General features: G+C 45.3%; 1 protein-coding gene and 1 long non-coding RNA gene across 8 annotated transcripts in view; one reads left to right on the top strand and one right to left on the bottom strand.

Annotated features, from left to right (window-relative positions):
• Window positions 1-1,775: 1,775 nt before the first annotated feature.
• Window positions 1,776-19,700, bottom strand: LOC105498466 (uncharacterized). Of its 4 annotated transcripts, XR_011620113.1 has the most exons (7): window positions 19,563-19,700; window positions 18,469-18,522; window positions 17,354-17,414; window positions 15,476-15,535; window positions 13,863-13,994; window positions 13,215-13,311; window positions 1,776-2,300 (listed from the first exon to the last, which is right to left on the bottom strand). It is a non-coding gene; the product is annotated as an uncharacterized lncRNA (long non-coding RNA). The 4 variants fall into 4 exon arrangements; XR_011620112.1 differs by lacking the exon at window positions 15,476-15,535; XR_011620116.1 differs by lacking the exons at window positions 13,863-13,994; window positions 15,476-15,535.
• LOC105498467 (ubiquitin conjugating enzyme E2 U) overlaps window positions 19,241-21,015 on the top strand; it is a 63,453-nt gene continuing 61,678 nt past the window's right edge. For 2 of the 4 annotated variants that reach the window (XM_071091972.1, XM_071091977.1), the window contains exon 1: window positions 19,241-20,408. In XM_071091972.1, coding sequence (XP_070948073.1) covers window positions 20,343-20,408 — 66 coding nt within the window. In that variant the 5' untranslated portion in view covers window positions 19,241-20,342. The remainder of the gene's footprint in view (window positions 20,409-21,015) is intronic. The other 2 variants (XM_071091982.1, XM_071091965.1) reach the window with 2 other exon arrangements.

The raw sequence follows: 21,015 nt of genomic DNA, 5'->3' as shown, positions 1-21,015 counted from the left end.
ACTGATCGCAGGGAAAAACCCATTAAGCGCCTGCCTCTCCCAGTCATCCGTTATCGCGCGGACGGTCGCCGTCCCGGCTGGCACGCGCTCGCTCCCATTACCCGCTGTCTCTGCGAGGCGGCTCTCCCGCCCCCGCACCCTCCCCGCGGCCCCTTTGCCGTCACGCGGGTTCTTTTCCTCCTCCTTAAGAGGCCGACCTAATTTCCACTCTTTGTCATTTTCTCCCGACCAAACTCGGAGTCGGCTTTCTCCAGGAGCTGCTGGGAGCCTGGGCTCCCACCGAGCAATCCGGAGCAGGATCAGTTCCTCCGAGGTGCATACAAGATGAGAAACAGAGCGCCGGGTGCAGCGCCAGCCACCGAGCTGGGCTCCTCAAAGGCAGGCTCCAGTCCCTCTTCCCTGCTTCTTTCCGTGGGAAGGCAGAGGTGACTGTGGTTTCCAGAGGGGCAGCAGCAAAAACGAAAACCTACTGTCCTCCTCCAGCGGCTGGGTCCTACCTGGGGAGGGCCTGTGCTCTTCATCAGCTCGGCCCCCAACCCCAGAGGGGAGCCCGGCTGGAGGTTTTCTCTTGCTGCCTGGGTGCCTGAAGTTGGCAGATTGGCCTCCCAGGTACCTTGCTGCACCCTCACCCTGCCTTGAGTCAGCCTCTGCACCTCTTAGCGTCCCTGAGAGGATCCCCCTTCCTGACACCCATCGTGCACACCACAAACTGGACAATGTCCCAGCCACCCTCAGCTCTGCTCCCTGTGAAAGGCACGGAGCAGGCGCGGTCCTGACTGGGGCTGGGTTCCCTGGGGTATGCGAGTGCCCGTGGGGCCTGTGGGAGGGGGTGTCTCACCCAGTGCTTCAGGCCCAGAAGCCAGAGTAGAGCCTCAGTGGACACAGCCTCATGGCAGAGGAGCTGCAGGAATGCCCTTGGACCTTTCTGCTTCCCGAGGCAGGCAGACTTAAGGGGAACTGAGCTGGAGAAGGCCTCCATAGCTCAGTTCACCCCCTGATGCCAGCCTTCCAGGAGGCCCTGGTGGGTGAGACCCGAGAGTGCAGGTTGCCAGCAATTTGGGAGCTTTCTTGGGATTTCATTCCGCTTCCCCCTGACCTCCTAACCTTCTGATTCCCTGACCCTCTGACCCCTACCTCCTGGACCTTGGGTAACCATTGCCACAATCCCTGCCCTGCAGACCTCCACACCAGCCTCTTTCCACCCCTGTGCCCCGCTTCCCTGCACTGCCAGAATGATGCTCCTCGCCCTGGGCCAGGAGATGGCTTTGGCCATGTCCGCTTGTGACTGGACTTGCTAGTGCCCCTGGATTCTGTCCCTCTGGGGAGGGTTAGTCACGGTTCCTCTGTCCCCCAGCTCATCCTCACCTGGTGCCACCTCATGCCCATTGGCACCCACAGTTTCATTCCTAAACTTGGAGCAGGAGGGCAAGCTGCCCCCTGTGGGTCCCAGCCTATTTGCAGATCACTTATTCTCTTTGGAGAATTGGTTTCAGCTTTGCTTTTTGACGTTTCTAAGTTCCATGTACTAAGCCTGCAATTTTTCATGCACATATCCACATGAGTGACATCATCCAGGCCCAGAGAGAGAACACTGTCTGCACCTGGGAGGTCACTTGTGGCACCACTAGGGAAATATCTGCCCCTACAGGCCAACCACTATTCTGATTGGAGATTAGTGCTGCCTACCCTTGACTTTCATAGATGCGGAAGCAGCCAATAGAAGCTCATTTGTATCTGGCCCCTCTCACCACACCTCTTGCCTGTGAGCATCCCTTCTGGGTCGGTGCGTCAGCCATTGTGTGCTATGGTATTGTTATACAATATTGCAAGGTAAGCATACGCTCTGTAGCATTGTGGAAAATTTTAATTAGTTGACAACGCTTAAAATTCAAGAGATTTTACACAAAAATACAGATATCTGACTTCTATGGAAATATTAAGAGCTCTGGCATCAGGGTCTGCATTTCTGTGCTACGGCAGATGGTGGTGCTCAGTAGGGCGGCCTCCCAGGTGAGCCACAGTCCCCACCTTGCCCTATGGTGGGCCACAGCTGGGAAGGCTCACCCACATGCATTGCCAGTCCAGGCTCTAGTAAGCATCAAACAGGAAGCTGCTGCAAGGGCTCCCTTCCCTCCCTTGCACTTCCTGTGATGCCCTGACCCAGCTGGCTGGATGCAGACACCTGTGGCTTGTTCTGCTGTTTTCCTTGGCCAGCTGCAATCCATTATCAGTCCCTGGCTGGCCATGAGTGCTCCTCTGCTCAGACTTTGCTCTCCTCTGCCTTTAAAGGGCTGAAAGCTCTGAGGAAGGACAGAAAGAGGGATCCAAGTGAGGTTCTGGGGTGCAGTTCATACTCTTCTTAATTTATACGCATTTTTTTCAGCCAATAGCTCTAATGCTAAAGAGGAAATGCCAGATTAGAGGAGAAGGAACAAGGGAGCACACACAAGAAAGGGTTTTTGCAGCCAAAATATGACTGCACTGAAGTTTGTTACCATAAATGCCAATGGAATTAGGACACTGTTAGCTCAAGAAAAGGAGAGTCTTACAAACCATCAAATCATCAAGGTCAATGTAATCCTCTGGGAAATTAGGCTGGGAAGGCTTAAAAATATAGACATATAGAGGGAGAAGGTCTGCTGACATATTTATGACTAGTTGAATCTTAAGCACATATGAATTGCTTACTCACAAATGAGTACCATAACATTTGCTGACCAGGATTGGCAAGATACCTTACCAAATGACTATGTTAGTAAATACAGTCATACATTACTTAACGAAGGGGATACATTCTGAGAAATGTCCTTAGGTGATTTTGTCACTGTACAAACATTATGGTGTACAATTACACACACTTAAATAGTACAGCCTACTACAAACCTAGGCTATATAGAGTATGGCCTACTGCTCCCAAGCTACAAACCTGTACAGCATGTTATAGTACTGAATACTGTAGGCAATTGTAATGCAATGGCAAGTATTTGTGAATCTAAGCACTTATCATGAATGGAGCTTGTAAAACTGGAAGTTGCTCTGGGTGAGTCAGTGAGTCAGTGGTGGGTGAAGTGATGGGTATTGTACGCTATAGTAGACTTTATAAACACTGTACACTTAAACTACACTAAATTTATTTTAAAATCTTCATAAATTAACCTTTCGATTTATGAACTTTTTAACGTTTTGACTCTTGTAATAACACTTAGCTTCAAACACGCACAGCTGCACAAAAATATTTTTTTTATATCTTTATAAGCTTTTTTCTATTTTTGATTTTTGTAATTTACTTTTTAAACTTTTTTGTTAAAAACTGAGATACAAACAGACACTAGCCTAGGCCTACACAGGATTACGATCATCAGTATTGCTGTCTTCCACCCCTACATCTTGTCCCACTGGAAGGTCTTCAAGGACAATAGCACACATGGAGCTGTCATCTCCTACAACAGTGCCTTCTTCTGGAATGCCTCCTGAGGGATCTGCGTGAGGCTGTTTACAGTTAACTTTTTTTTTAATAAGTAGAAGAAGTACAATCTAAAATGACAAAAGGATAGTACAGCAAGTACATAGTTGTTTATTATTATCAAGTATTATGTACTGTACATAATTGTATGTGCTATACTTTTATGCGACTGGCAGCACAGTACATTTGTTTACACCAGCATCACCACAAACGTGAGTAATGCGTTGCACTCACAATGTTATGATGGCTATGACATTACTAGGTGATAGGAATTCTTCAGCTCCATTAATATCTTTTGGGACCACTGTTTTAATTGTGGCCTGTTGTTGACTGGAATGTCATTATGCTGTGTGTTACTGAACTGAATTCTTACCTAACAATGCTTAAGAAAAAGGCCTCTCTTTAAAATTAGATGGGATGTTACTTACACTTTGAAAAAGGACACTATCTTGACATCCTGAAATAAAGATAATGCAGAGAATATTCAATTTGAAGGAAAGCAGTTTTAAATGTTTCATGGACTTGTGCTCCCAATCGTAAATCCAAACACACACAAAACAACAGAACTACCTACACAAAGCCATAGATTAATGCTTACGTTCTGCCCAACCTTATAGGCATAAGGACCTTGCATCAGAAATAGGTCCAGGACAGACCCCATCCTATGGCAGGTGCTCCTTACCTACTGCAATCCTTGGGTATTAGAAAAAAAATCAGTCCGGTTACCATTTGGGCCCATTTTAACACAATTCCCTGAAGGGCTTCTTTTGGGTCTACATGCATTAAAATCACTTAAAAGGGACTGGAACTCCCTAATGGCATAACCTAGGTAGTTTACCAACAGTCAGTCTAATAAGACTAAAACTAATATTCAGACAAAATGACAGTTTAGGACTTATTTTTTCTTTCCAGAGTTCACTGGAATTGATTTTAACTGATCGATTTCAGACAGATCAATTCCAAATTGGCCAACATTGATTGTATTGGTCAGCTTGGCTGCAGTAATAAACAACTCCAAAATCACAGTGGCTTGCCTTTCAAGAGCAAATGTTTCTTTCTCACTCACGTCTATCAGCAGAGGTAGGTCTGCTGCAGTGGCCCTGTCTCCAGGTGTCTGAAGGACAAAGTGTTCTCATGACAGAGGGACACAGCAAGAGGCAGAACTGAAACACAATCATTCAAAAACTTCTGTGCATACAAGTCAGCTGTCACATCCTTTCAGTCAACACAAATTCTGAGGCCAAACCTGACTGCAGGACATGGACATATCTCCACCTGCGGAGAGGTGCAGCAAGTTGCATAGTCATAAGCAGGAATATAGAATCTTCTTGCAGGGAAGGAAGTGAATAGTTGGGAACAAGAATAAGATCCCCCAGGCAGCTGAATCCCTAAGTGAATAGAGGCTGTGTAGCAAACCCAGATGGAAGGGAAATGGCTGTGCTTTGGTCAGGAGTAGGCTAAGGCGGCCATCTGGTGCAGCGTGAATCAGCAGGTTTGGAGCCCAGGTGCACAATCCCGCATGTCATGTAACCATGCCATGTGAGGCACATAAGATGATCACCCATGTGAGCTCGCACTTGGCTCAGAGCTGCTATTGTCTGTAAAACGTATAATTACCCTGCTAACGCTGTACATACAGCTCACTCGTGCCCAGAGAGAGAGTAAAGTCATGTCGAAACTGTCTAAAATTCCTCGAGTGTTTTTCCAGCTACCTGCCACTCACCCACCAACTCCCCTCGGACTTCAGTTAGAATGTGACAATTGGCATCACAAACAGGATCCTGAGGTGAGTGAGCCTTTGGTCCCCTCTGATTCTGGGTTGGCCATGTGGCCGCAACATGGGTTGTGGTAGCCGGTGGCAGCTGTGCTGCTCAGACAGGTTCCAGTGGAAACCTGGGAGGCAGTAGATGGGTCTGCCATGAGCATGGAAAAGGCACTGAAGCAGTGAAAGAGCAGAGCACCAAGAGGGAGCAAGCTTTTGCCTGCAGAGTTGGATGGGCATTTTTGACTGTGCTACGAGAAGTACACACCCAGTCCTTGAGGGATACAGCACTGGTAAGGGCCCTCCAGGCACAGGCAGGGCACCTAACACCTGGCTACACAGCTCAGAAAAAGAGTTAGAAGCTGCCATGAATAGGGACTTCCAGGTGCAGATGGAGCACTTGGAGGCCGGCTACAGAGCTTGGAAAAGTAATTAGAGGCTGCTGTGAATCCCCGCCTGGGTCTGTTGTCTTGGCTGAAGACCCCCCACTGAGTCTGATACTGAGGAGGAAGAATCCCCGTTGTGGGCTTGCCCAGTGGTTCATTAGAAGGTAGATCATGAAGAGCCGTTGCGGCCCCAAGGGCAGGCTCAGGGACCCCCCGCCATAACACAACATACTTCATATGCTGCCTGTACCCCAACTGAGTTGCAGGAATTAGGCAAGCAGTGTCACAGCATCCAGGGGAAACTGCCCACATGGATGCTTTGTTTGTGGAATGAGGGAGCAGATAGTATCTCCTATTCCACGTCTGAGATGGAAAAGCTGGTCTTTATCATTATTCACTCCTCTCTTTGTCAGCAGCTGCAAGCAAATAGGTGGTTGGCACAAGGGCAAGGTGGCCGCACCCTGACTGAGCGGCTAAGGGCAGCCATATGGACTGTGTGGAATGATGCCCGTGAAATACCCCAAACCAGGAGTAAATGGCAGTTGTATACCGATTTGGTGCAAGTCAACTGGGAGATGGGTGTGCGGCAGGCTGTGTTTGGCCTGAATGCTCAGGGGCCAGATGATGAATGTTTCACCTCCCACATGAGGGATCTCATATTGGGTTCTGCCCCCCTGAGTGCCTTTGGCTTCCTAGCTGCTGTCCTCACCCGGTACATAGGGCACAGCATACATGAAGTGACCACTGCTATGGCAGCTCTCAGGGAAGCTGAAGGCCATCCACAGGACTAAGGGGTCTGTGCCATAAAGAAGGGGAAGATGCTCCACCTGAAAGGCACCCCCCATAGGAGAAAAGGGGACCCCAATGAGCAACACACTCAGGGATGTGGATAGATTTGATTTTGGCCAGGGTTGACTGAGGGAAAATCCATAAGCAGCCCAATGAAGGACTCTTAACTTTGTGGAGACAGTTGTCTCCAGAGCAGCAATTCCAGAAAATGTCCAAGGGAGAGAAGGACATTGCTGTGTGACCCAGTCCCACCAGGTGCTTCAGCTTAAAGACTACTTGCTGCAGCCAGGCAGACATGTAGAGCCTTTTCTCTTCGACTAGGGAACCGGCCAAGGTGCCCAGCCTGGGGGGACACCAAACAACCGGAGGCCACATGTGGAATTAGTGATCCAATGTACAGCGGGTGCCAGCACTGGTGGATACTGGCGCAGATGGCAGCCTTGTTTATGGGAACCCGAATAAGTCTCTGGGCAAACCTGCTTACATTGATGGTTATGGAGGCTGGTCAGTGGAAGTGAAACCTGTATCTCTGTACCTTGGTGTTGGCCGTTTGGCTTTCCGTTTACATACTGTGTATGTCTCTCCCATACTTGAATACATTGTGGGGGTGGACATTTTACATGGCCTGGTGTTACAAAGTATGGCCGTGGAATTCAGACTCCGAGTGCATGTGGTGAAGCCAGTGCTGCATGGACATACGCATCACCAGCCTCAGGTCCTGCCACAACCCTGATGGGTTACTTCCACCTGTCAATACCATTTGCTGTGTGGGCATACAGAGATAACTGAGACAATTAAAATGCTGGAGGAGGTGCAGATAGTGCGTGGCACCCACAGCCCCTAGAATTGTCCAGTGTGGCCAGTTAGAAAGCCTGATGGAACTTGGCAGATGGCGGTGGACTATCAGGAACTGAATAAATTAACACCCCCTTTGCATGCAGCTGTACCATCAATCATGGATTTGATGGACCATTTGACAATGGAACTGGGACAGTACCACTAAGTAGTGGACTTGGCCAATGCATTTTTCTCCATAGAAATCTCTCCAGAGAACCAGGAACAGTTTGCCTTCACGTGGGAAGGGCAACAGTGGACTTTTACAGTGTTGCCACAGGGCCATGTGCACAGCCCCACCATATGTCACGGTCTAATTGCCACGGATTTAGCCACCTGACAATGTCCAGAGGAGGTCTGCCTATTACTGATATTAGGTTAACCTCTGATTCTCTTGCAGATTTACAAGTGGTGACGCCCCTCTTGCGGCAACATTTGGCAGCGTGCGGTTGGGCTGTCAATGAATCCAATGTCCAAGGGCCTGGATTATCTGCCAGATTCTTGGGAGTTATCTGGTTGGGTAAGACAAAGGCCATCCCAGAGGCTACTAGTGATAAGATTCAGGCATATCCCCGGCCCACCACGGTGAAGCAGCTGTAAACTTTTGTGGGTCTCCTAGGATATTGTTGGACATCTGTGCCCCATTCAGCTCAAATGACAAAACTGTTGCATGGTTAAAAAAAAAGAAACCTACTTGGGATTGGGATGATGCAGCTGAGACAGCCTTCCTGGCAGCCAAATGGGCTATTCAGCAGGCACAAGCCCTATGGGTAGTTGACCAGGGGTGCCTGTTTGAGCTGGATGTGCATGTGACCACAGATGGCTTCGACTGGGGCCTCTGGCAGCGCACGGAGTGCTTCAGAATGCCAGCAGGCTTTTAGTCCCAACTATGGAAGGGAGTTAAGCTCTGGTATTCCTTGATAAAGAAACAGCTAGCAGCTGTGCATGCCGTCCTTCAGGTTTGTGAGAATATGACAGGGCAGACTGCAGTCATCATGCAGATGACTTACCCAATAGCAGAATGGGTACGTTCATGGGTAATGACCTCCTGGACTGGGATGGCACAGATATCCACTTTGCCAAAGTGGGGTGCATACTTAGAGCAGTGGAGTACATTGAGTACAAGTCCCTTAGTAGCAGAGTTGCAAGAGGTCTTGGAAACTGTAGTCCTAATGTAAGATAAGGCCATGGGCCCTAAGGCGCCCCTAGACCCTGAGCCTTCACTATTTAGGGAAGGGTGTCCCCCTATTCCCAATGGGGCATGGTACACAGGTGGGCCTAGTCGAGGTGCTACTGCTGCTTGGACTGCTGTTGCAATTCAACCTAGTACTGACACCATATGGTTTGAAACCAGGTATGGACAAAGTAACCAATGGGCTGAACTTAGAGTAGTATGGATGGTGATCACCAGGGAGGTCACACCTGTAGTAATCTGTGTCAGTAGCTGGGCAGTCTATCAAGGCTTAACCTTATGGTTAACTACCTGGAAAATACAGAAAGGGTTAGTCAGCCACTGGCCCATTTGGGGCCAAGTCATGTGGCAAGACCTTTGGGAAATGGGTCATCAGAAAGAGGTAACTATTGATCATACATCAGGCCATACGCCTTTGGCTACCCCTGGCAATGATGAGGCAGATGCCTTGGTTAACGTCCGATGGTTAGTTGGCACCTACATGAGATGTAGCCTTGTGGCTACACTGGAAACTAGGACATGCGGGAGGTAAACTGATGCAATGGGTCAATAAGCATTGGGGTCTATTCCTGCCCAAGCAAGACATTTGGGAGGTTTGTCAGAAATGCCCAGCATGTGCTCATAATACCCTAAATGGAGGTAGCTACCCAATGTTACACAACAAGCGACGATAGGGTGACTGCCCACAAGTAGATTACATTAGGTGGCTGCTGAAGTTGCAAGGGTATACACATGTGTTAACAGCTGTGGACACAGTCATGAGCCTGTTGTTCACCTACCCTTGCAAGTGGCCAACCAACAGAACACCATCCATGCCCTGCAACACTTATGGGCCCTGTATGGTCACCCTCTGGCTGCTGAGAGTGATAAGGGAACACGTTTCACTGGACAACAGGCACAGAAATGGGCATAACAAATGGACATAAAGTGGGGATTCCATGTACTATACAACCCGCAAGCTGCACATATAATTGAGTGGTATAAGAGGCTCTTAAAGAATGGGTTACGCTTGCATGTCACACCCCCGTCTTTGTGGGGCTGGAGTTCCAGGCTGGACCTGGTACTTCAAATCTTGAATGAACAGTCACAGAAAGTTGACCCGGCCCTAGTGGAGGCTTTGTTACACTGGGCCGCCATCCCCATCCAGTTGCAGGTACATACCAAGGATGACCTCCTCCAACCAGGTATGGGGATGAACGGTAAACTGTTGTTACCAGCCCCAACGCCCTTGAAGGCAAGGGAACAGAAAACCTGGCTGTGGCCATGGACCCTCCAAGCCCCCTACTGCCAGTGGTTGGCCAGCGTGACTCCCTGGGGGTAGGGCATACACCATGACTTGCATGTCACTCCTTGGGTATTCAATACATGGCCCCCACGGTTGACTGTTTTGTAGGGGAATGGCCAGGGAAGGAACCCTCCTCCAGGGAATATATGTATTGCTTGTGTGACCTATTATGAGTTCCCCCATGACTTTGGCACAGATACAGGACTCAAAAGAACCATGGGGAGCTGAGAAGATGTGGTATTATTGCCCAGGGCAAAATCCCTTGATGGTTGCATTGTTATCCAGGGATGAAAAGTTAGCCTGTATTTTGCTTGAGAGATGTGATTTACCTCTGTTAGTACCTGTGCGTGCTCTGTCATTTCAACCATAGGTTAACATGCTCCAACTGCATCGTGAACTGGGCCCACACCTATGCTGTGGTGACCAATATTTCCAACTGTTGGATCTGCACCACCCTTCCAGCAGCAGTTGCAGACAACTTGCTTGGCACATGCATTCAGCATCTGCAGAGAACTGTACATGGCTGGAGACTTGGGGTCCCATGGATGACACCTGGAACGCCGTGTGGCAAGCTTCAGACAAAAGACACTACAAGACCCACGGCGCACCTACCTCTGGCTGGCCCATAGCATTTACGATGAGTGGGGCTAGCTAGTCGGGGAACATGTAGTACCCCTAGCCCAGGCGCCACGGTGCATCGAGCAACATTGGGATAACACCACTGTGGGATGGGTACCTGTCATGGCCTGTGTAAACATAACACATGTCACCCCACTGAAGTTATGGTGGGCATTCCTGGGCTCTGGCCTATGCTGGGCCCTAACAGTCATAAGTAGCATAACTGGGATTCTAGTAGTGAGCTGTTGCTCTCTGTATTGTTGCTGTGGGCTATGGATTCAGGGCTCTGCCCTATGGGCATGTGTCCCTTCCCAGAGGATGCCCTCAGCCTAGGGGGTGGAGTGTAAGGGAAATGGCTGCGCTTTACTCAGAAGTAGGCCGGGGTGGCCTTCCAGTGCCGCATGACTCATGGGTTTGGAGCACAGGCGTACAACCCTGCACATTATGTAATCACACCACATGAGGCATATTAGGTGATCACCCATGTGAGCTTGTGCTTGGCTTGGAGTGACTATTGTCTGTAAAACATATAATTACCCTGTTAATGCTGTATATATGGCTCGCTTCTGCCTAGAGAGAGAGTAAAGCCATATCAAAACTGTCTAAAATTCCTCAAGTGTTTTTCCAACTACCCACCACTCACCCACTGACTGCCCTTGGACCTCAGTTAGAACCTGACACCAGGGCACCCATGTCCTTCTCTTTCCTCAAATTCATGTCAGACATCACTAATTGGTACTCTTCCAAGCTGAACTCAGATTTAGCCTTAAAATTTTCAACATATTTGCCTATATAACCTACCACTCAGAAATGGCACTAGAAATAAAACTTGTTAGCCATCCCTGGGCTGGAGCAATAGTTGTCAAACCAGGTTATTATCACAATTGTCTGGGGGAGAACCTAAAAATCATAACTTCTCAGGACCATTCCAGAAAGTACCAGAAAACCTTAAAAATCTCCTATAAATCCCTGACAGATAGCATGTAGCACTGTAAAATCTAGTTCTTCCTGGAACTTGGACAAAGAGAATGTGCGCGTACAGCATGTGTTTTTCAACTGCACTGGCAGACAAACTAGCTGACCTTGAGCAAGTAAGGCAATCTCTATTATCTTATGCATCAAATGGGGTAAATATAGCATTTACACTATTCTGAACACCAAGGGTTCTGACGTCAGCCTGGCTTAAATCTCCCCTTCACCCTTTGGTAAACATGTGAACTCAGACAAGTTACTGAACTACTGTTTCTTCACCTGAAGTATCTATTTTACAGAGTTGTTATGAGATTTAAACAAGATAATTCATGTAATCTGAATAGAAGAGCACCTGACATAAAGTCCTCAAAAAACACAGTCTATCTAATTTTATCATTTTTTCTATAATACTTATCTCTCAGAATTGGTATGAGCATTTAATGAGAATATATGTGAGTATATGAGAGGTATCTGGGCACATAGTAGATGCTCAAAGAGTGGTAAGATTGTTATTATTCAATGTGTTTTAAACAACTTTTACCAAGGGATATATTATTTTCTAGTATGGTAAACAGAGCACAAAATATTCCATTTAATTATTCATGTATATGGCATCACATAGAACACCCAGAGGACTGGTGCTAAGGAGGTGCAGGGTGGGCTTAGCGAGCTCCTCATTCAGCTCTATTATCTCCCTTCAAACCACCCCTAATAAACATACGCTAACTAAAAACAGCTTCCAGACACATCCCTAAGACATCCCTAAACCATATGTCATCCCTTAACCCCCTCTTCCAAGCTGATTGCCACCTCAAAGTCTCTCCATCGTCCAATTCCATAATTACCCTTGGGGGCAACTGAGAGCACTATAAAAAGTATATTAAATTGATATATATGAAAAGAGCCTAGAATAATTACATCTTTTAAACACCTGTATACACACACTGAATAGTCACAATTAGATGTTATTGAATGCAGTATCCCTCAACCATTGAAATTCTCATGTGGGGAAATGAATGGAGAACTGATTTTTCTAAAACACTTCAGTGCATGTAAAGTACGCAAGCTGGTACTGCTTTCCTTCATCACAGACACCTTGAAAGGTGAATCATCTCGTAACACAATTCTGAGCAAGACTTTTTATAACTTTGATCACGGGCTTTGGGCACCAGCCTGCCATGGAAACCAAACTGGGTGCCTTTAAACACCAAGAACCCAAAACAAGTAAACAGCTCTTGCCAAGTTGTTTACACAATTCCCACCCTAGAAAGGTCCTTGATGCCCAAGTTAGTCCCAGCCAGTTTGCCAGGGACTGTCCCAGTTTCAGCACTGAAAAGTTCTTTGTCTCAGGCAAACCAAGACTGTTGGTCCCCCTAGCTAAAGCAGAGACAGCAAAGTAAAAGCCAGTAAGTATGATTCTGAATTCCTCCCCGTAAACACAAACACAGACACAAATAATGATTAAGTGGCCTCTGCATGTCAGGTGCCTTACAGAGAAAGGCCTAATTATTTTGTAATTAACACACTTCCAAAATGTGGGGGAGTGTACAACTCCAACTTTAAAAAGAGGAACCAAGTATTTCTTGAGCCAAGGCTTTTATAAGCTAAAATAAAATTTTTAAATGAGAAATTTCAGGAATTCAAGTTACTGAACTATGCTGCCCACCTCTTTCTTCCTGTTTGATCTTTGAAGATTAGCGTTCAGTATTTTTCATGACATTTATATTGAGGAAGGAATATAAGATTATTAAAAGCAGAGAAACTCAATATTGGGAACTCACATCAAAAGGTCTTCAAGACAAAGAAGAGATCATAGGATTTGAAACCAGAGTTACTAGAAGCATGTGTGCTGCACTTCATTTTCTAGTTAACAACATAACCTACGTCAAAATATGATTTAAAACACTTCTCACAGCTGAGTTGACATTTGGCAATCCCCAGCCTTCTTTTGCTCTCGAGGATGGGGGTTCAAATCCACACGACGTTAGCACTTTGTACTGCTACATATTCCTGGTGAAGGAGGAAAACAGTCTTTTAGTTTAAGTAAAATGAAAACATCTGTTTGAGTCCTGAGGGAAAGAATTATTTTTACATAGTGGAGAGAGGATGCCTGGTTGTTAAAGCTGGAGTCAGCCTCAGTAACATTACAAAAGGGAAATAGTTACACTGTTAGTTGCCTTCCCTTGCTCACTTGCCTTGCTCACTCTGTCCGTCTGAACCGGGCATGGCTTGACTAGATTCTCTGTACAGGGTCTTACAAGGTATTGGCTGGGTTCTGCTGTGATCTGGAATTCAGGTACCTTTTCCCGCTCATGTTGTTGTGGCAAAATTCAGTTCCTTGGAATTCTAGGACTAAGGCCCCAATTCTCTTGCTGGCTGTCAGCCAGTGGTCACTCTCAGCGCTTGGAGGCTACCGACATTCCTTGCCATGTGGCCCCTTCCATTTCCAAAGGTAGCAACAGAGAGTCTCCCTTACATAGAATCCCTCTCATGCTTTGAGTCACTGATTTCAGGAAGGGTGTAGTCCCATTTAAGGGCTCACCCGATTAGGTCAGACTTGCCCAGAATAACCTCCCTTTCTTCAAGTCGAATGTGCTACATATAACTTAACCACAGCAGTAAAATCCATCATCTTCACAGTCCTAAGGATTGTACAGGCAGTAGGGATCCTGGAGGTCATCTTAGAATCCTGCCTACCATAAAAATACAATGCAAGATTTTTCTTTTCAAACTTGTAGTTCTATTTTTAGGGGGAAGAACTGGGAGAGAAAGTCCAAGAAAGCATATAGTAAGACTTAATTAAATCTACTTTCCCTTAAGGGTACAAATTTACTAAAAGTTAACATTTTAAAATTATTTTTATAAATAATAATAGTGGTATTTTCTGAGCTACATAGAGAGTACTATAAGTGTATTCATAAGTTGCAGAGGTCAAACTCAGTTCTCAAGATATTTACAATCTAAAAGAGAAGATAGGATACACATTTAGTTAACAGATATGTATTTGGGCACTGTTTTTATTTTTTAAGTTTTCAGACTTTATTTCACAGGGTTCAACACAGAAATGTACTGGAGTTAGTAATGCGGTGCCCAGCCTTCCCGCCGCCTGCTTTATCTGATCCTGCTCCTAAGGTGACTGGGCTGGGCCTGGAGATGGGATGGGGCTTTGCAGTTTAAGGCATTTCTGGCTTAGGAGCCATCCCTGTCACCCCTGCACCTGCCCCTTGACCTTGGTCAGACACGGGCTGGCCCTTGGTTATTCTGAGACAAGGACGACCATCACTGACACTGGAGGAGGGTTTGCAGTGAGGCAGCTCTCTGCCGCTCTTGGCCAAGACGGGAGAGATGAGACCCACCACTCCAGGGGTCAAATAAAATCAACACATGAAGAACACGGCTAGTGGCCAGGCCCAGATACCCAGGCAGGCAGCAGAGGTTAACGCCATGGTATAGTGGGCTCTTCTTGGGGACTCCTCACAGGGCCTGGGGTGTGACAGAGGGACAGAGCCATGTCCAGGGTGGCTGGGTGGTTGGGCAGGGCCAGCTGAGGGTCAGGGTACCCAGACTGGCCCTGATGTGGCCTCTGTTCCCCAGCAGCCTGGGGCTGGCGCAGGCAGCACGGGGAGGAACATAGAGCTGCCCAGCAGTAACATTGTTTCTAAGTCACAGTATTGGCATAGGAGGCTCAGCCAGGCCCCAGGGTCCAGCCAGCCTAGGAGAAGGCCGGCCAAGGATGGGCGCTATTTTATACAGCAGTGGTCTGGCTTTCTTGGGTTTACATTTTAACGGCAGGTAGAAATGCAGTCACAATAGTCAACAAAAACAAAAATAACAGCTGGACAAAAATATTCTCACAACTATTGAGAGCAGCAATAATTTACTGAAGAAGACCAGAGAGCTCACTTAGTAGAACATGAGTTCTACTCGTGAGGCAGGGTAGCTTAGTGGCTAAAAGTATGGACTCAGGTTTGCATCCTGGCTCTGTTGCATTCCAGCTGTGTAACCTTGGGCAAATCATCTAGTGTCTCTGTGCCTTGGTTTTCCTCATCTGTAAATTAGAATCCCAAGAGTGCCTACTGTACAGAGCTATTAGTGAGGATGAAATTAATTCCCATACAGCACTTAGAACAGCATGCTCAGCACGTGGAAAGTGCAGGTGTTGGCTATTACTTACTCTATGCCAGGTGTGACTGAGTCATTGGCAGGGATTATATCTTTTAATCCTCATATGATCCTGCAAAGTAAGTATTACTATTGGCTCCAAATTACAGATGAGAACATTTGTAGGTACAGGGAAGCTAAGTAACTTCTTCAAGATTATCTTTATAGGTTAATAAGACACAGAACAGAACTCAGGTCTGCCTGCAAGGCACATTCTATTTATCAACAGACTTACTAATAAATTAAAGCAGTAGAAGGACTGAAGATGGGAATTTATTTTCCCATTTGAGTTGGTTTGTCTAACCTACAACCAAACACAACAAAGCTGATGAACAAGGCAGAGAAAGACAGGGCTCAGGAGTGAGAAGTGACAAGAAGATCATGACAGCAATGATATCATGTATGTGAAAAGTTTACTAAAACTAACATTTGTTGTAATAAATGGAAGGTGATACCATGCAGAGAAAATATTTTCAGATGGGCCTCTCCTTATAAATTTCCAATTTTGAGTGACTCAGATGGCTGAACAGCTGATGCTATTAGTCTTCAGCTCCTGCTGCTATAATATTAATTGTAGGAGGCAAAGCTGGCTGGTTGCTACACAGATGCTAGGCACACACACACATGCACACATAGGATAAGATATGCTATGATTGCGCCAAGGCACTCCAGCCTGAGCAACAGAGGAAAACTTTCTAAAAAACAAAAAGAGAGAGAGAGAGAAATACAAGATGCTGGCCAGCCAGTGAGTACATCTGTGATCTTGTTTAGTTAGCATCTCCAAACACAACAGTGCCAAACCCCCACATTGGCAGGAAGCTATTTATTTCTCAAAAAATCCATTCCCAAAATATTTCTGGAAACCTTAACCTGTTTGTCCCCTCAGCCCCTCCGGGTGCGGGACCTTTGTAAGTGTCTTTCCCTTCCTTTTTGGCGACCTGGGGATTTTGCTTATAATCTGTGTCCTGGCTGCAGCTCTGCAGCCCCTTCTGCTCTGGTGGCTCTTGCTCTCAAGGGTGCTTCTGCTTCACTGTCTACTCTGTCACTGTCCTCCAGATTTTAGCCTCCTATGTGTCATGGAGCTGGCTGAGCTTCTCTATATCACCCAGCTCTTCACATCTCTGCAACCCTCTTTCTTGGCTTATGCCTAGTTCTTTCATGGAAGGTCACTCTCCTGGCCTCAAAACTTTCTATTCTGCTAAGTTCAGTTCAATCAGAATATACTGCTACCGCCTCTGAGCCAGGTGCTTGGTGCTGGGAATGCAGCGATGAATAAACAGGTCTCCATGGCCTTAAGAAATGATATTCTAGTGAGGGAGAAAATCCCATAAACAAATAGTTTCAAAATAATGTGGTGATAATATACAAAGATGAACCCAGGTCAAATGAGAACACAACCCATTCTGGCAGTTCAGGATGGCTCCAAGGAGGCATTTATGTCTTTCAGGATGTGTTAACAGTTTTTAATTAGATTTAAGAAGAAAGGTCAGGGAGAAAAGATGATGAGCCTAGGCAAGATGGGTACATACAGGAAAAAAGATACACAGTTTAACGGAGTGAGTACCTCAAGTATGAAGCAGAATGAGTGTCAATAAAAGTAGGGATAAATAGGAAAATATTATGGAATGCTCTGCTTTGCCATGTTAAGAAACTTATATTTAATTCTGTAGTGTGTGGTTTATCAAGCAAAAAAAAAAAAAAAAGTCCATTTGCATACACATACAAATGTACAGACAGACACATATAAAGTTGCCCGTGATTTCAGCCATCCCACCTACACCCCTGGAAGTAAATCCACATGTTGAAGATGGGATAAGCTGGGATGAAGGGAATCCCTTGAAGTATTTTAAGTAGAGAATTTCATGATCACATGTTAGTTTAAATACATTACCATCAAGTTTCATGACAGGCAAGTCTGGAGTCAGGGAGTACAATACAAAGATGTTCTGTATCTAGGCAAGAGATGACAAGGTTATGAAATTGTGCATTAGTGGTAAGGCTTGAGAAGAAGCTATGACAACAGCATGTCTTGTGAGTCATGGGGAAGAGGAGGAGTCAGAGATGACTTCAAATTTCCAACTGGGACAGAAGCTTGGTTGGGAGAAACAGTAATTAGTTGATTTCAAACGTTTGAGTTTGAAATGTCTTTGGGACAAGACAGCTGGGTGATAACCAGGCAATTGGATATAAATTAGGAGGCATACTAGTCAGAAGTCCCAAGAAGAGGTCAAAGCTATTAATATAGGTTTGTTGTGGGGAGAGACATATGAATATCTTCCAACTTGATTTTCATTGTGCTAAAGTATCATATAAATGCCATCTTCTAAAAATTCACAACAAAGAATGTTTTTCTTTACCTTAATTTTCTTTTCCTTTACTTACTTTTATCTTTCTCTTACTTTAACATAATTTTCCCTAGAATGAAATTTTAAACAAAAATGGAGGATTCTTATTGTATGACATGATGGCTACAGTTAATAAAAATGTGTTGTATCCTTGAAAATAGATGAAAATAGATTTTAGGTTTCCTCAGCATATGAGGTAATGCTTATGTTAGTTAGCTCAATTTAGCCATTCCATAATGTGTACATATTTCAAAATATCATATTTTCCATGATAAATATATATATATATATTTTTTTTAAAAATACAAAAGATTCTGAATTCATTATCACAATAATCCATTAGGGTGGAAGAAAGGACTGTGGGACCACAGTGATATGGACAAACCTAGTTAGGATCTCCAAACTGGGTCTATTCCCTTCTCACTGAAGATCTATTCCCTTTACTCACGTTCACCTGACATTTCCAGTCCTACACAAGACCATGTTAAAATCTGATGGGATGGAAAGAAGAGCCAAAAAATTCAATCCCAGATACTAGTTGATGTTTTCACAGGAAAAAATCCTTTACATTTAGTTATATGAAACATAGAATAATAGCATTTTATTGTGCCAACATTTTAGTACAGTTAACATGTTTTTGGTGATTTCTAAGCTACCATACCTGGAGATGAAATTTACTGTGGGATCCTTCCAGGTGGTCTCCCCAAAATTCATTCTTCGTAGAGCAGCCAGAGTAATCATGTAAATATAAATCAGAGCATGACACTCTCCTGTTTAAACCCATCCAATGGAATCCCATAGCTATTCAAATAAAGCCCAAACTTCCCACTGTGTAGTCCCCCAACTTTATCACACCCCTCCCAGGCTCCTCCACAACCTCCCCGACCTTCCTTTGTTCCCTTTTCAAGACAAGATCTTTCCTGACTCAAAAATATCCTGTTTTCCTCTTCCTAGAGCTCTCTGCCCTCAATATTTCATGTAACAGGCTCCTTCTCATCTTTCATGTATGAGTTCAAAACTCCATTCCTTACAGAGGCCTTCCCTGACCACCATTTCTAACCCTTAATGACCTACCCCACTCTCTATCATGTTACTGTTTTATTATTGTCCACATAACGTTTATCACGATCTGAAATCATGACTTTTGTTTTGTATACTTGTTTATTGTATATCGGAGCCATAAAGACAGTTACTTCATTTGAATCTTTCACGTAAAAGAAAGTATTTAATAAATATTTGTAAAATGAATGGACTAAAGGAACATCCGGATTCCATAAAATTAGTAAGTAAATAGTAAGTAAAAAAAGAAAGCACTCTGAACCAAGATGCCAGGCTCTATAGTTGGCGCTGGCAATGGAACCGTGTCTTACAGTAGTTCTCACTTTGGTGAAAACAATAGACAATTGTGATGCCGTATGACAAATGCTAACTAGGAGGCAAATAGAAGGTCCTGTGGGATCACAAAAGAAAGGATCCCTTAAAGAGTCGTTAAAATCTGAAAGATGAGTGAGTGAAGGGGAAATGAGTGCTGAAGGAGTAGAAGGAATGTGGTAAAGGCCTAGGTAGCAGGAACAGCAAGTGCGAAACTCTGTGGGAAGAGATGGGAATCTGAGAAATTTTAAGGAGTTCCCTGTTTCTGGAGCACTTTCCTAGGATGATCGTAAGATTTGATGACATAATAGCATGCACCACTACTGTGGATGGTAACTCGCCATGTAAGTTAAGATATTGTTATGAATAAGGGCAGACCTGTACCTGCCAGACTGAATTCTGTAGACCTTCAATTTCAACTTCCCATTTCTTTTGATATTCAAAGAAAAAGGAAGGATAATTTCGAAGGGGGACATTGTGTGATAGCTTCTGTGACTTACACGCTGGGTCCTGGGAACTCAGCCCATCCTCTACATTAGTTGTGTAGAGTGCATGTTGGTGGGCTGAGAAGGCGTGGTGTCGCCTTGACCACGAATCTCATTGGCCTTTCAAAGGGGAAACTGTTGTAGGATTGGCTGTGGAGAAATCAAGAGGCCTGCCCCCTGCCGCTGATTGGGTGACAGCGGCCAACCCCCTGCCTCTGTCTCGCGGCTGCCCCACGGGGGCTCGTTGCTTGGCAACCGATTTGCTTCCTCCTGTGAGTGGCTGCGGGATTGCACCTGTGAAGCGGAGACAACCTGCTAGGATCTTGGTAGGCGTACACCGCTCACTCCCACTCAGGCGCCGACGACTCGGGCTTGTCTCCGTTGCTCATCCAAGTTTGTCTTGAGACTGGGCTTTGAGCTGGCACTGCAGTGAAACGCCGCAGATGAGGAAGTGCCCAAGTTTTCCTTCGGGAACTGCTCGTTTAGAGGAGTCAGGAGTAGAAGTCATCGTTATATCCGAAATTTAGAAGCCACTTATCTTGGGAGCGTTCCGAGTCTAAAAAGCAAGTAACTTATGTCAATTTACTAAGTGTGGGAAAGTGACCCATAACTTCAAATATCCGCCTCAGAGTAAACCTGAGGCATTTGGGGACAAGTGCCAGACACTCCGCTGCCTGTCATGCACGGCAGAGCTTACCTCTTGCTGCAAAGAGACTTCTATGATCTCAAGGAGAACAATTATAAGGTAAGTACTGGGCACGTAGAGGAATGTGTTTCATTGTGCAACAATTTTTAAGAGGCAGTTTAACCAATGTTTATTCTATAAGTGATAATTTAGTTAAACCTGATTTGCAACTACAGTATTGTTATTTAATGAATCCATTTCACTAAAGTAATGTATTTCATATTAATAACAATTATTATTACTTCAAAATAATAATGCTTAACTTTATTGAACATATTTTGCGGAGTAATTTAGGTGGATCTAGGCACTGAATATCAGGGTCTGTCATGTAGCTAGTGACTAGTAGGTGCAGGCTTATGCTCATTGATTCTAATACTATACAATAAGTAGTATTTCATTTTACCTACCAAAAACCTAAGCCTCAGAAACATTCTGTAAAGATTTGACCCCATGATTCCATTATAGGGTTTTCGGACTTCAAAGCCCTAGTTCTTAATTCTTGTGTTCCACTACTTACTGTCTAGTGCACTTTTACCAGCATGACACATAAATGCCTTCCCTTTATAGATTTAACACAAAAGAAGCAATGTCCTTGGCCTTAATGCCACCAATGAGGTTATCAATGTCCATGGGTGCCACAGGCTGATTTACGGAAAATGAAAAATGG

The sequence above is a fragment of the Macaca nemestrina genome, chromosome 1, assembly GCF_043159975.1.
Source record: "Macaca nemestrina isolate mMacNem1 chromosome 1, mMacNem.hap1, whole genome shotgun sequence".
NCBI lineage: Eukaryota > Metazoa > Chordata > Mammalia > Primates > Cercopithecidae > Macaca > Macaca nemestrina.
The sequence above is the reverse complement of the archived record's forward strand: the minus strand, read 5'-3'. Positions and strand labels throughout refer to the sequence as shown.